The following is a 15,281-nucleotide window of genomic DNA, read 5'->3' as shown; positions in this document are numbered from 1 at the left end:
CACTCGTACAACCTGTGGGTTAGGTTGAGCGAAGAGTTGATTTCCAAGGAAAACTAAAGTTTTGGCAGTGAGATGAACCGAAGATGGTGAAGCAATTGGTTAGTTGCGCATAAATTTGATTTTAGTTTGACCGTTTCTGCCCATGGGAAGGCAGTCGGGGTTTCGTAATTACCAGGCACTGTTTTCGAATCGCATTGTTATTAACACCCATACGGTGCAGTCACCAATAGTGGAAATCGGTATGCAGGAGTCTGGTGGTGGAAATATTTATTATTATATGTTATTGACTAGTGTATGTGTGGTTTAGCGCAATGCGAGGTGTGACCTGTTATGTTTCTGAAAATTGGTGTACCTGGGGTGTTGGGGCACCAGTGGGGGGCGTCACAGGGTGTCTGCTGTTGGTAGAGCACGGAGAAAGAGCCTTAAAATACATGTATTTGCATTTCCTAAAATGATTTAATAGCTGACTGCAGAACTCTCGTATAAAACATACTGTGACTGAGTACTGTACACCTGTCTTTTAGGACCGCCGTGCCAGTCAGTCTGTTTGCATCCATGCCGGCCGTCGAGTTATAATATTGTAGTATAACCGTGTGTGTTTGAAAGCTGTGTGTCTTTGTCTTGGTTTTTTGAGAGTTCTGAGTTTTAAAACTACAACACCATGTGTCATCGGAGAGCACTGTACTGGTGTACTCAAGAGTAATAATAACACCATTATTGTTGTTAAGAAATTAGCCGGCTCAAACAACATACCCCTGGAAGGAGCAGTTTACGCCCAAGTCTTTTATTTGATTTAAGTGTTTGTTCAGTTTTTGCTCTGGTTATGTATTGAAAATGCGACTGTGTTTTCAACAGTCATTCCAAAACAATTAAAACCCCCTGCTTTTTAATCCTGTGTACAATGGCGCATGTTTCTGCATCTATCGCCAAACAACCTCCGATAGCTCCTGGGGTATTCTGAACAGAAGTACTGTATCGTCTTTACTCCTCCCATTGGGTGGAAATTAAACCGAACCAGAACGGTGCCTTGCTAGTACTGCAGTCCTAAGGGTCAGAGTCCCTGATAAAAACCGGCTGAGGACAGGGGGCTGGCCTGATGCGTAGGTCTCCATGAGAAACATTGACAGCACAGGACAACCCGTGCATTAGGAGACAGGGGGAAGTGGCCTGTATAACCCGGAGCGCACGGACGTGGGGGAGGTATGCTTGTCAGGCATGGGAATCAAAGTGTATTTTTGTAGAAGCTCAGCATATACTGTGGAAATCTGTAGATTAAATCATCAACTTGCTGTGACAGTAGGGTCGGCCGGTGAGCACCCTGACCCCCTCAATACACACACACTTGTGAGCAGTGAACTACCTGCAGGGTGAATTTACAGATTGCTAATGCTTCTTATAGAGGTCAAACATAATAAACTCTCTGTGCCCTGTTTGGCCAGGCAAAGATAGTCATAATTTACAATATGCATTTGTCCAGCTCTTTGTGTACATTCATGAAAAAAAATTAAATGAAAAAATTGATATTTTTACACTCGATGCCAAAGGCACAGTGATGAAGTGAACAATTAAAACAACAAGCAGTGTCCATACACGATTTCAGAGAATAAAAGTTTTTCTAACCTAATCAAATGCAGCATTAACCCAGTACAGGAGTATGTAGTCAATGCTGACTAGTCTGCTCGGGTGAATGTTCGTTTTATTTGGCAAAATCAGTCTCAAAATAGAAACCTCAACGTTCCTAAATGCTTGAAGAGGAGTTTAATTATTGACTTACTTCCATGAATGATCATATTATCAAACGCATACCCATTTGGAATAACAGTTTGTCGCTCTGGCGTTAAAATGCCAATAGGAGTTGGATGTACAGTATACTCAGTGGAACGGGCTGGGCGTGGGGGGGGGGGGGGGGGGTGCTCATTTTCTTATGGCTGGGCTCCGTGTCGTTGCAGGGCTGGCAGCGACGCCCGTGGTGTGATGGCCAGGGGGCCTGCTGACCTGAGCTGCACCGCACCAGGAGCTGGGAGCTGCAGTGGGCCGCCTGCCTGCAGTGTTGCTGAGGGCCTATGGTGGGTAAGCAGCTCTTCCCAGCTCTTCCTGGCCCGAGGCACATGTTCAGTGGGCACTCCTTCACGTGGTGATGGACTTCGTTCCACGTGGGTCCAGTTTGCACCATTGTCCAATTAACGTGCCTGTTAAACAAAACTAGAAACCACGAAACCCAGCCCAAAAGATCAAACTGCAACAGCTACGTGCAAACACCGCAGGTTCTCCTCTTTCATTCCTAACTACGAAGGTGTCTGCTGAACACGCCTTTTCTGTGGTTTTATAGAAATGCGTGCATGGTTTTATGTGGGACACAAGCTTCAAAAAGTTTATTTTGAATTCCTGGTGCTTGTGTGCCTTTTCTGTTATTTAGGTGGGTAGCTGCGTCAGCATGCGTAGGCTGCAAAGGAACAAGTAATAGGTTTATTCCATGCTGAAAAAAAGAAGAAAGAGAACACAACATTTCGGCCGTGGAGCCTTCTTCAGGTGTGGACACCTGAAGAAGGCTCCACGGCCGAAACATTGTGTTCTCTTTCTTCTTTTTTTCAGCATGGAATAAACCTATTACTTGTTCCTTTTCTGTTATTTGCCTTGCTTCTTTAAGTGTACAGTACTTGAAGCAGATTCGTCCTGGTCTCTTAAGATAAGCGCTGCATGGATGTGTATTTTTCACTGTCAGAAATAACGGCGCACGCTCTTCCTTTGTGGGAGGACTGGCAGCAGATGCTCACCTTTTGGGAAAAATCACAGCCTCGAAAACTGAATCGGTGACAAAATCATTCCAGCATGGTTTTCACTGAGGAAAGACTGAGAACTGGCAATGCCCTTTCTGAAGTAGATTTATCCAAAAGTTTAGTTGCCTTGTTTGGAGATGGTTTGCACAAAATGCCTGAAATGTGTCGCTATGAGCTAACCAATCTGTAAGCAGGCCTAAAGAAAATAAAGTTAGTCTGTTACATAACTTGAGTTTCAAAATTGTTGCAATCCAGTTCTTGTTTTTCTGGTCTTGAAAATCATTTTTGTGTCACCTGTAGATAAGAAAGATGAAGCCGTGTGAGCTTTGGGAGTGATGGGGCTTATCTCTGTAACATCAGATATGTAAAAGCAAGGGGGGCTGTATTTGAAATCTTCCTCCGGTTCTTAGGAAAATGTTTTTTTCTTCTCCGCATTGATTGGCAGTGGAGGCATGTGCGTGAGTCCCCCTGGGAAGCAGTGTGACCTGTCGTGTGTGCGCTACAGAATCCCGCTTCTGTGAGCATGCCTGAGATGACAGAAAACCAGACTCCTGCCAGCAAGCCACATCGGTGAGTTATGGCTTCGGACAGCTCCCATGACTTCATGCATTGTGTGCAGCTGCTCTGGAGAAGTGTGGTCATGCTCCATTCTGTGTGGTGATCATAGTGGAGTAGCAGCAGAAATCATAACTCAGCAATGCCTTACAGGTTTTTTTTTAAAAAAAGGTTCATTTGTTTGTTACGGTAACCTTTATGAGAAGTCATAAGTGTCTTCCACCTGTCCATGTTATGAGGTTGTCTGTCCAGCTTGGTAGGAGTTGTGTTTATACGTGCACGGCGATCTACAGTTCTGTAATTCTTTGTTTTTTAACTTTGTTTGCAGGAAAAAAAACAAAGAGACTCACAATGCAGGTAAAAGGGGATTTTTTAAACTTTTGAATGTCTTTCCATTCAAAGGGATTTGTGAAAATCTTTTCCATTAGTGCCTTTTTGACCATGAACTTTAGGAATTATGTGCAGGAGACATAGGTGCAGTTTTAAGGACCCACCTGGGCCTGATTTGCTGATTTCAGAGGCTCACTGTGAATCAAGCTTCTTGGCATAATGCTCTGCCTTTCATTTTTGATTTATTTTTTTTGATTGAGAGACATTTAATACTATTTTGTGGAAAAACTCTGGCAATAATTTCTGGTGTTTCAATGGTAGATATAGGTGCTGATGCGTAGAATGGTGTCTTTAAGGTTCAGGTTAGGTTGTATTTTTGTGACTTGAACATTTGTGTTGATATTGGATTGTATTTCACCTTAACCTTATATATATATTTTTCATTTAGTAGGGTTACAAAGTCTTTGCTTTGAAAGGGAGAAAGCTTTGGAAAGAAAGGGAGTTGAAGCTTTAGAGTAGAGTTTGCTAACTGGTCCCGAAGGTCTAGTAAGTTTTAAATGTTACTGTTGAAGTATCATTTTTTGAAGCCTTGGAACATTTAAGGTTTGATCAGGTTAGTAAAGTGATTCAGGTAAGTTAGGAATGGCCAGCTGTGGTCCTGGAGAGCAAAGGGAGCTTGATCATTTCTTTGCAATTCATTTCTAAAACAGGAATGGGCAGTCCCAGCTCTGGAGGGCAAGTGTGTCTGCAGGCTTTCATTTCAGCTGATCTCATAACGCAAATCAGCTCAATATTGACATAACAGGATCAATTTGACCACTTCTCCCAGCTCTTCAGATGCTGCTGCCTTGAAAAGCTCTAGAGAACCCGCAGACGTATTAGCCCTTCATGATCAAGATTGCTCAGCCCTGCTCTAAAATGTTTTATTGCCCAAATTGCCCGATGATATAGTCACAGCGAAAGTGTTCTGTGTGTTAAGAAATTGATGATGCTGGACGGAGGCTCTCCAGGACCACAGATGGGCTATTCTAGAGCTTGAGTTGTGGCCGCAGAGACCCCAGCTTCACTCCAGAGTAGGGCTGGTCAATCACGATGCTTGAATTCAGTTCTACTCCGGGACTTTAATTCTTCCCTTATTACTTAACGAGTACAGGCGCCAAAGAAAATGGTATTCTTATGGATGAACTGAAGCAAGGGCTTGCAATGCAGCGTAACTGCTGAGGCCGACTGCCTTTGTTCTTGGGCAATCAAAGCCCATCATCACTCTAGAACAGGGTTCGAACTCCGCTGCATCCTGGAATAGAGATCAGAGCACAGTACGTTGCTGCCCTGTGGGTGCCGGAGCAGTAGCTTTGTTGTTACTGGACAGGCGTGCAGAGAAGTGGGCGGAGTGGTGGCTCTGTGGCTAAGGATCTGCGCCTGTGACTGGAAGGTTGCCGGTTCAAATCCCGCGGCCGGCAGAGGAATCCTACTCCTACTCCGTTGGGCCCCTGAGCAAGGCCCTTAACCCCAACTGCTCCAGGGGCGCCGTACAATGGCAGACCCTGCGCTCTGACCCCCAGCTTCTCTCCCTGTCTGTGTGTCTGTGTCTCCATGGAGAAAAGCTGGGGTATGCGAAAAGACGAATTCCTAATGCAAGAAATTGTATAGGGCTAATAAAAAAACATTATTAAAACATTACATTATAAGTGCGCGGTTTTGCTCATTCTCCTTTCCTTTATGCAGTTGAGAGGCACCGAAAAAAGAAGATCAATGCAGGAATTAATCGAATAGGGGAGCTCCTGCCATGTTCACAAGCCTTAAAGCAGGTAAGCTGTGTAGCAGCTGTCTTAGTGTTTTGCATTTTGAAGTGTAGTTTTTTCTCCTAACACTGTTGGATTAGAAACTTATATGTATATATATATTTCCAGCTGCCGATTATTGCCCAACAAATAATGTATTAATTTTTTTTTTTGCTTCAGAGCAAGAACATGATTCTGGACCAGGCGTTTAAGTACATCACACAGCTCAAGCAGCAAAACGACGAGCTGCTTCTGAATGGAGGAAACCGTGAACAAGGTAGGCAGAGATCAGTTTTGCCGAGCAGCTTTTATTTACTAATCGGTTTTGAATTGCTAAACCCCTTAAAAGAACGTGAAATAGTAAATAAAGGAGAAAGGGAGAGAGATGATATTTTTTATGTCATGGGTCCAATTGAAATACTAATGTTATTTAATCGATATATGGGTGTTGATGTTCAGAGTACATTTTCTCAGATAAGTGTGGTTTATCCTCTAGTATATGAGGGTAAAGCCTTTCAGGCTTATGGAGCTTAAGTTGTGTGTGGGGCATTGTGTGGGTGGGTGTGGATATGTTTGTTTTTTGTTTTGAGGGGGAGGAGTTTGGGTGGGTTTGATGGTTGGTTTTGTGTATTTGATGGAGAAACAGCTTTCCATTTCTCTCGGGAGTGTGCGTCTGTGCATTTGTCACAGTACAGCTAGCAGGTCTGGATTGCACGTGTTGTGAAGGCCTGGAGTCGCAGGCTTTTTGTAATCCGTGCTCCTCGTCTGAATTTTATGTGTATAGATCGTGTTTACGCTAAGGTAGTGTAAAGGCTTGAATGCCATCGGGTGCAGTGGACGCCACGCATGAGTCTGTACCTGTGTAAATGAATTTGGCCATTGTTTGTCTCTTTTTGTATATTTTGTAGCGGAAGAGATAAAAAGGCTGAGGAGGCAGCAGGAGGAACTTCGGCGGGAGAACTCTCACTACATTGAGCTTTTGAAGGCCAACGGCATTAGCTTCATGGACGATCCCACGATTCACTGGAAGGGCAAGCTGAAATGCACGAAAGTGGCAAAGATCCCTACCCATCAGGTTCAAGAGGGGATCATTGTGTACTCCAACGGCAACATCATCTGCCCCGGCCGTCAGGACAGCCCTGCGCAGAATGTGGTCTTCAACGTCGGCCAGGATTTGAGGAAGCCGGCTGCCGACGCTGTGATTGTGCAGCACTCCTGTGATTTGACGGCGGCGCCCGTCCCCAGGAAGTGCTCGAACAGGACAGATCTGCAGAAGAAAGCACCAGCCAAATCTGCAAAGCCGACACTGCCTCAAGCCAGTGCTGCTCCTGTTGTTGCTGTTGCTGCTCACAAGGTGGCAGGAAAGTCTACTCTGGAGACCCGGAAACAGTTACCTCCCTCGGTCTCCTACATCACTCTCCAGAGATCCACAGTTCCTACGTCTGAGCAGAGCCAGCCGGTGGTTTCTGGTAGCTGCAGCAAACTGCTATCGGCCAACCCTACACAAGTCACGGTAGCATCAGTTAGTCCCGTGAAGGTTTTGCCACTGAAACTGCAGCAGGTTAAACACTCTAACCTTCAGCATTGTCCCTCAGTGCCTCAGGAACTGGCCCCACAACCTGTTGTACAGGCTCCTCCTGTGAAAGCATTACTCACTGAAAAAAGGGCTGCGGTTACCCTTGAGAGCAGCAGCAGTGGTCTGTGCCACACAGTGATGCACACGGCTGCGTGTTTGCCTTCTTTAGCCTCCCCTGCCAATGGAAACGATTCAAACGGTGTCAGCACCCTCACCAGGATGACCTCCTCTGGCAACACCCAGACCACATGGACAACACTACACCTGGCGGGGAACACGGTGCAGCCCCTGAACCAGATGGCTTCCAGTGTTCTGCCTCCATCGGTCAATGACAACTCAAGCTCGTCAACAGATAGCAGCAGACAGGTGCTCAACACTGGCAGTGTGGCCGCCACACCAGGTTTAAAGGGGGTCTCTTTGTGCTCTGTACGAAGTAAGCAGGTTCATTCCCAGTTGGCAGCGGTTACTTTGCCCTCCATTCAGCCAGTACCTGTTCAACCATTATTAACACAGCCCCATATCCCAGTTCAGACTCAGCCAAACGTACTGCCACTGCTGCAGGCTATGCAGGTGATTCAGATGACAAACAATGCCAGCTCTGCAGTTCCTCAAGCTGCGCACAACCCAAATGTTGTTATCTTGCAGCCAGCAAACCCATGCCCAGCACCTACAGTGGTGAGGGAGGGCTTGCCCAGTCAGACGCCATGCCAGCAGATCGTCATCATCCAGGCAGCAAATCAGAGTTCAGTGTTACAGAATCCACAAGCCACGGTTGTGCCAGCTGCTGCTCCAGCTGTGGCTCCGGCAGCCAATCAGATCGCTGCTTCAAGCTGCTCAGCTCCCATGACCAGTGTCCAAACTGTGGGGGGAAAACATCTGGTGCATATACTTCCCAGACCCCTCGTGTCAACCGCTTGTAAAACCACTGGCTCTGCACAGACACCGCAACAGCATCAGCCCCACACCATTTCAGTCAATGGTCAGATTTTTGCTTTGCAGCCCATGAAGCCATCCACTGGAGTCTCCAGTCAGAGTCCTATGCAAATCATCCAGCCCACCACCAGCGAAGATCCTAACACCAATGTTGCCCTGAACACTTTCGGTGCCCTTGCCAGTCTCAATCAGAGCATCTCGCAGATGGCTGGCCAGAGCTGTATGCAGATTACTGTGGCTAAGGCTGCTAATAAGGCGGCACAGGCCAGCAGTGGGCAGGTTAATATTCCTCTTCCTTGCACCACTGCAGTTTCACATGTCAATACATCCGGCAGTGCATCTTCTGTCAGTTCCACAGCTCCCTCCTCTGGGCCACTGGGCCATAGTGTCCCTGCCACCGGCAGCACGGTGAAGCTGATGTTAATGAAATCCAGCATAACCTCAGGAGGTAAACCCAAAAGGGCGACTTCAAAGAAATCTGGCTCGGCCAAGCCGCCTGCCACCAAACAAGGAGGCGGTCCTCAGGTGAATTCATCGAAACCTGCAGGAAAGCAACCAGCGGCTGCTGAGATTCGACTGGAGCCCGTGAACAAGGATGGGTCAGATGTCACAGAGGACTTGTCAGCTGCGGTAGAAGCATCTGCATTACCTCACAAAAAGGGAGACGTACATCCTCCAGAATCAACCGTGCCTTCAGTGGTGTTGTCTTCTCTAGCAGCCCCTTCTGTTGTGAGTAAGGCTTCCACTGCGCAGCTTCTTGTAGCAACCACATCTGCTGCTGCTGTGACATCCTGTTCCACGGTGTGTGCGCCAACAACAGGGCCACAGCCGGGCATGTTTCCCACTGTGTTGTGTACCAAGGAGAATATGCCTGTCACTCAGGAACCCAGCTTAGCGGACAGCCAGGCCCCCTCTTCCACAGCCTCCACGGCCTCAGACTCCCTGTCGACAATAATGACCAGTATCTCTGAGCTGTCTTCCCCAATCTCTGTGTCTCGCCAGAACACTTCTTCACACGCATCAGGATGTGAAACCACCAGGACCGATCGCCATAACGCAGGTAAGCTGGTGACATGTGCTAATTCTGTGGTCCCTGAAACTGTTCCTGAACATCAGACCAAGAAAGCAGGGTCCGCTGAGCTGTCCTCAACCCACGCCAAATCCGCACCTGCAGTCGCAAAGCAGACAGAAGCAGCTTGCTCTGAAATCAACAAGGGTAAGATCCCGGCAGCGCAGTTCCCAGTTGCAGGTGAATCGCATTCAAAGCAGCCATCTACTGACGAGGCGATTGAAAAGGAAGATGTAGAGGCAGACCCTCTTTCAATGAATCGGAAGGAGACCACTCCTCAACAACAAGTGTGTGCTTTGGACCACGATACATTGGGCAGCTCCTTAGTGTCAAGCAGGCAGACGGACTCGCCGATGTCGACCAGTTCTGGAAGCAGCCGGGGATTCTCGGTTGCCTCCATGTTGCCCAATACCAACAGAGAAGAAACCCCTTGTGTCAGCAGCTCCACAAACACTTTCTCCAGCTTCAGCTTCTCAGAGCAGGCTGATATCTTTGCTCTGGCTGCCAAGGCCATTTTTGACCATGATACCCAAAGCAAGAAAGTTGCCACAAGCAGTGTAGAAGTTCCAATAGTTTGGGAAGTTTCCAAAAGTCAAGAGACTTCCACCCTCAGCAAAGAAAGACAAGGCAGTCAGCAGCCTAAGCTTTCAAAGCACTCGGAGGGTCACACAGGAAAGGCACAGTCCCAGGTTCAGCTGAGTGGTGAGAGGCCATTGGTATCAGCAAGTAATAGTCCTGCTGGGGCCAATCACCATTTATCAGTTCCATCATCGCAGTCTTCTGCTCCTGTGGGCAGTCTGAGTGTGAATAATTTGATACGCCAAAACAGTGTCAGTCAGTCTTATGCCTGCTCGTCCACCCTGAATCAGCCCACCGAATCGACGTCTGTGTCTGCTGCTGTCCATGCATCAAGGTCCTCTTCTGCCTCTTTGCTTTCACCGTGTTCAGCCGCAGGACAAATGCTGGAGTACACGCCTCTTAAAAACGTGCCCATGAGGGGCCATGTTTCATCTGAATTGCACCTGAAACAGAGCAGTGAGCACCTAAAAGACGCCTCCAAGCGCCCTCCGCAAGAGGACCTCCTCCTTTCAACAAGCAAGCGGCAGAAACAGTGCCACAACCCCAATATTGGAAGGCTGGACATGAAGTCCGCTTTGGGCAGGACCTTAGACAGTGTCCCTGATCATCCTCAAATGATGGTTAGCCAACTTCCCCCCAGCTCTGTGACCTCTGTCTCCTCTGTCAGCAGCAGTCGAGGACACCCTGAGGGGCTTAGCAACTTGTTCCCTACAAGCAGTTTCATGAATACTGTCCTGAGGCAATCGGACATGCACTGTGCTCCCCAAGCTGTGATCCAGGAGCAGCAGCAAAGTCAGCAAGGTGGTCCACATTTACAGCAGCACGCCCAACACCCTTCAGCCCCTGGGGGGCTGCACTTGACCAGCGGAAATCCCTATCTCAAGCAACAGCAAGAGCAGCAGCAGCAGCAGCTGCAGAGTCAAAGACACCACTTATACCAGCTACAGCACCACCTCACCCAACCGGAGGGCCAGCCCATCGCCCAGCAACACCATGGCCTTCACCAGCAGAGGTCCATGCAGCAGGAGGCACAGATACAGAAGAAAAGGGGCCTTGTGCGTGGGGGCCCCCCCGTAGCTCTGCAGCAGAAGCAGCATCATAGTGGTGCAGGGGATCAGACTCTGCAGCAAAAGAGTGGGGCACAACAGCAGCAACAGCAACAGCAACAGCAACAGCAGCAGCAACAGCAACAGCAACAGCAACAGCAACAGCAACAGCAACAGCAACAGCAACAGCAACAACAGCAGCAGCAGCAGCAGCAACCACAGACATCTCATTCACGCCATCAGCATCTTCAGCAGCAAATGCAGCAGCAGCATTTTGGAGGACCCCATTCTGACAAGGGCTGCGAAAACCAGTCTGCTTCAAGGAGCCATCATGGTGGGCATTCTCAGAGTCATCTGAGCCAGGAAATCCTCCATCAGCAACATCAGCAACATCATCATCAGCAGCAGCAGCAGCAGCAGCAACAGCAAGACAGTGGAACGGGTCGGCAGCAAGGAGCGCAAGTTGATCATGTCCCAGGACAGAATCCTATGCAGAGGCTGATGACCTCCCGGCCATTAGAGCAGCAGATGGCTTCCCAGCCGAGCGTTGTTTCCCGATCGTCTGATATCATTTGCACTCCGTCGAGGCAGGAAAGAAATAGGATTTCCGACTATTCTGCAGAGGCCCTCATTGGGAAATCTCCTTCAAATACTGAACAGAGGATGGGAATGGCCATCCAAGCCTCCCGCGTGAGTCAGGAGCAGTCTGACATGATAACATATCTAGAGGCTTCCAGGAGCAAAGGCATTGTACACAACATACAAGGCAGAATCCCAACAAAGCACCCTGTATCTACGGATGTCCAGAGGGTCTCTGAGTGCCCTCCCTTCAAAACAATCAGCACAACCCAGCATCAGATGGCTAGTTTTGAGGTGCAAGCCTCAAGGAACAATGAAATGGCATCGAAAACTGTGCCCTCACACAGGAGTGTCCAGTCACAGAGCTTCAGAATAGGACAGGGAACATCGATTGACAGGCAGCAAAGAGGGGCTTATCCACCACCTCAGGGCATCCAAGCAGGAGCTGGCATTCAGCCCAGAGAGAATGATATCTCCTGCCATCAGAGCTTTATGCAGAGCTTGCTAGCACCCCACCTTGGGGAACAGGTTGCGGGGAACCAGCGGATATCTGACCACCAGAGGGCTGCACAGTGCTGTCCTCCGGTCAGCATGGAGTACAACTGTCCTCCCTCACGCGAGGGGGGTGTCCACCTGAGGCGAGAAAGTGAGGCCCAAAACCGGGACAGCTGTGAGATGCCGCTGGGGCCAATCAGCTCCAGGAGCAACTCCATCAACATCACCTTCACTAGCTCCTCCACAGCAGGCGAGATGCAGGGCAAAAACGCCAGCCCGAACGTCTCGGGCCAGAAGCCCAACTCCATGAGGATAAACGACAGCCAGGGCAACAAGGGCCACCTGAATCCCCAGGTTAATGTGAGCATGCATAGCAGTGGGGTCCGACCAGTGCTGCCTCACCCCGCGGCGCCCCACAGCAGCGCAGAGCCCGTCCGGTCCTCCGTCCGCCCCCAGAGCACCGTCAGCCAGCGATCCAGGCATCCGGTGCAGGACGGCCAGAGCAACAAAATCCGGCCCGCGGAACGGACGAGATCTGGAAACCTGAGGCCGGGGAACCCCTTCGACCCGGACGGCCACCTGCCCCTGACATCGAGCAGCGGCATGATTCTGAGCCGGCAGCAGGCCGCCGCGGAGAGGCGGGGCAGCATCGTGCGCTTCATGGCCGACAACCCGCAGGTGGGCGGAGACAACCTGACCGCCGACCAGCACGGCCTCTCCCAGAACTTCGGCTTCCCGTTCATCCCCGAAAGTGGCATGAACCCTCCTATCAACGCCAACCCTTCTTTCATCCCTCCTGTGACCCAGCCCAGCGCCACCAGGACGCCCGCCATCATTCCGGTGGAGGCCCAGAACACTCTCCCATCCTTCTACCCTTCCTACTCCCCAGCTGCGCACCCCAGCCTGCCTAACGACATCTCCATACAGTACTTTTCCAACCAGATGTTCACCAGCCCCAGCACGGAGAAGAGCAACAGTGGCGGGCTCAACAACCGTTTCGGCTCCATCCTGTCACCGCCCCGCCCCGTGGGGTTCGCGCAGCCCAGCTTCCCCCTCCTCCCGGACATGCCCCCCATGCCCATCGCCAACTCCTCCGGCATCACCCCGCACCTCTCCAACTTCAACCTGACCTCGCTGTTCCCCGAGATCGCCACGGCGCTGCCGCCCGACGGCTCCGCCATGCCCATGTCCCCGCTGCTGTCGCTCTCCAACGCCGCCGCCGCCGACACCAGCAAGCAGCCTTCCAACAGGCCGGCGCACAACATCAGCCACATCCTGGGCCACGACGGCAGCTCAGCTGTGTGAAGGAGCCCTCACAGGGCATCGTCTGGGCAAGGGGTCACCAGGTGCCGCGCCTCCTGGTGGCTGACCACTTCCGTGCTGAGCTCCGGTATCCTCCCTGAACTGGCCTCCTGGCTTAGCTGTATTAGTAGTGTTCTTCTGCTCTCCCTTTGTGCTGAACAGCCCCTGGAGTGGTAGCGCTCATGGCGACCTGGAAGTTATCCCGATCCGTTTCCTTCGCCGACTTCGGCACAAGTCGATTGGCCTCAGACTTCACCTTGGGACGGCAGCAGTTAAGAGGTCGTTGCCTCTCTTTTCCCCCAAAAAAAAATTTGTGTGAAAATCAGAAAGTCACTTATTCCAGGTGAGGATTCGAGGCTCCATCAGCCCGTCTCGGAAGCACAGGCACAAGGTAGGACTCCACGATGGGACACCTGCCCACGCTCATGGACAGTGCAGAGACACCAGTCAGCAGTGACTTGCTTAATGAACACGGTGCACAGTTTGTCGATAGCAGTTTTATTGAAGATTGCACTCTATTTTCTTTTTCCAGTGTTATTTTTCTATTTATTGTTGTTTTTGTCCAAGACTAAGGTTATTCACAGTTTGAGATTGAATCTTGTTTTTGTTTGCCAAAAAAACTGCACCCTTGTTTGACAAGAGTTCAGTTGTGGCAAACGGGAGTGGCAGACGCACTCGGCACGCTGACATACTGTAAAACACACAAGTGAAGCGAGTTGGTTTGGGTAAAATTCATGGCAAGGAATGGAAACCCCCCAAGATGTTTAGCATTAAACAGCTGAGTGACGAGGGGTTTTATCAGCTTCATATAGGCTCTCGGATGATGAAAGAATCTGTTTTGTTCCAGTACACAGATTCTAAAAAAAAATGAATTCAAAGGTACTGATTTTTACTTTTGATAGCGATGGAACTTTAATCTATTGGAATTGTCTTTGGAACAAGATGTGGGCTTTGGGGGCCAAAAAAATAATTCTACTGCAGTATGGTTAAGAAATAATTAGTGATCTACCAAATGGTAGGACATCACCTTAAATGTTAAAAGTTAAATGTTAACTATAAAAAGTATTCAGGACACCAACCAACAGGACACCGAAACCTGCTACACTGGTGAGCAGCCTGGTTGTGTTATGTAGTTAAACCCAGTTGAGCTGCCAGTTCCAGTTTTAGGCAGAGGAGGGCGCTGCACACTAAAGTAAAAAGTCGAGACTGTTAACTCGACCTTCTCTGGATGACAGAAAGCTAAATCTAAAAATCTAGGCAATGCCAGTTTCTTTATGTGGGAGGAGTAGGTTTGAATAAATTGACACCTTAAAAATGATCACAGGAGGTAAAGAACTTCAAGCTTTTCTTTTGTAACTGGAACATGAAGGTGTTAAAAAGAGGCACTTATTGTTCACGCTGTACAGACTACAGCTGGGGACTTTCAGATTCTACTGGGAGGTGTAAGAGTCTGCATTAATTTCAACAACTCTTGTAATAATGATAAATTTATTTCTATAGCACTTTTCATACACATTTTTGCGACTCAAAGTGCTTATGACAAAAAAAAGAACCATACACACACAAAACAAATAGAATTCAAATCATAGAAGAAAAACCCAATTAAAAGTTAGAGTAAAAAAATATGTTTTAAGCTGCCATTTAGAAATATCCACAGAGCCAATCTCCCTAATATTTTGAGGAATACTATTCCACAGTTTAGGTGCGTAATAGAAAAAGGCTGCCTCTCCAGTCATCCTGTGCTTAACTTTTGGAGTATTCAGTAGACTAGCACCTGAGGAACAGGAGACAGTTACATTCAACAAATGGAGAGTTTCAAGTCCTTTCCAAATGACTGCTGTTGTTTGAACGTATGTTACGGTGTTTAAAATCTTGCATTTGGCAATAACAATAAGAGTAAAGCACAGTTTTTGAGTCAGTCCCATTGTTTTCACTATATCGAACACTAATGCTTTGTAGCTGTTGAAAAATGGTTGTTGATCTAGTGAAGGAGGGAAGCTAAAATGTACTAAACATGTAAAATGCTTGCTTTTGTTTTTCGTAGCTGAATACAAACATTAAAAAAGGAATGATAGGCGCACAGAAAACTGTGCTGAGGGTATCAGGGTGTACGTTTTACAGGAAAAAACTTTGAAACTGTAAATATTTATTTTTATTTATTTTTATTTTGCACTATGTTTGTATTTGATGTAAATATCTGTAAATATATAAAGTTGATTATTAAAGATCTTTTTTATTCAAAAGATGGGGGCAGTTCTT

At 48.3% G+C, this 15,281-nt stretch overlaps 1 protein-coding gene across 2 annotated transcripts; it reads left to right on the top strand.

Moving 5' to 3' along the window:
* The first annotated feature begins 13 nt into the window (after positions 1-13).
* On the top strand, positions 14-15,265 carry LOC102694202 (basic helix-loop-helix domain-containing protein USF3). Of its 2 annotated transcripts, none has more exons than XM_015341749.2 (7): positions 14-98; positions 1,950-2,066; positions 3,223-3,347; positions 3,661-3,689; positions 5,388-5,470; positions 5,624-5,720; positions 6,352-15,265. In XM_015341749.2, exons 3-7 carry the CDS (start codon positions 3,301-3,303, stop codon positions 13,023-13,025), a joined length of 6,930 nt encoding a protein of 2,309 aa, XP_015197235.2. In that variant the 5' UTR covers positions 14-98; positions 1,950-2,066; positions 3,223-3,300; the 3' UTR covers positions 13,026-15,265. The 2 variants fall into 2 exon arrangements, with proteins under 2 accessions (XP_015197235.2, XP_015197236.2); XM_015341750.2 differs by having other exon boundaries at positions 1,950-2,070.
* The last annotated feature ends 16 nt before the right edge of the window (positions 15,266-15,281 follow it).

This window comes from Lepisosteus oculatus, chromosome 5 (assembly GCF_040954835.1).
Source record: "Lepisosteus oculatus isolate fLepOcu1 chromosome 5, fLepOcu1.hap2, whole genome shotgun sequence".
In the NCBI taxonomy this organism is placed as follows: Eukaryota; Metazoa; Chordata; class Actinopteri; order Semionotiformes; family Lepisosteidae; genus Lepisosteus; species Lepisosteus oculatus.
This window is presented reverse-complemented; position numbering and strand designations above follow the sequence as displayed.

Excerpts from the sequence above, each read along its gene's own strand:
- LOC102694202 (XM_015341749.2), top strand. The coding sequence starts at position 3,301 with ATGCCTGAGATGACAGAAAACCAGACTCCTGCCAGCAAGCCACATCG. Across the intron at positions 3,348-3,660 it reads CCTGCCAGCAAGCCACATCG|GAAAAAAAACAAAGAGACTC; the intron begins GTGAGTTATGGC and ends CTTTGTTTGCAG. Across the intron at positions 3,690-5,387 it reads CAAAGAGACTCACAATGCAG|TTGAGAGGCACCGAAAAAAG; the intron begins GTAAAAGGGGAT and ends TCCTTTATGCAG.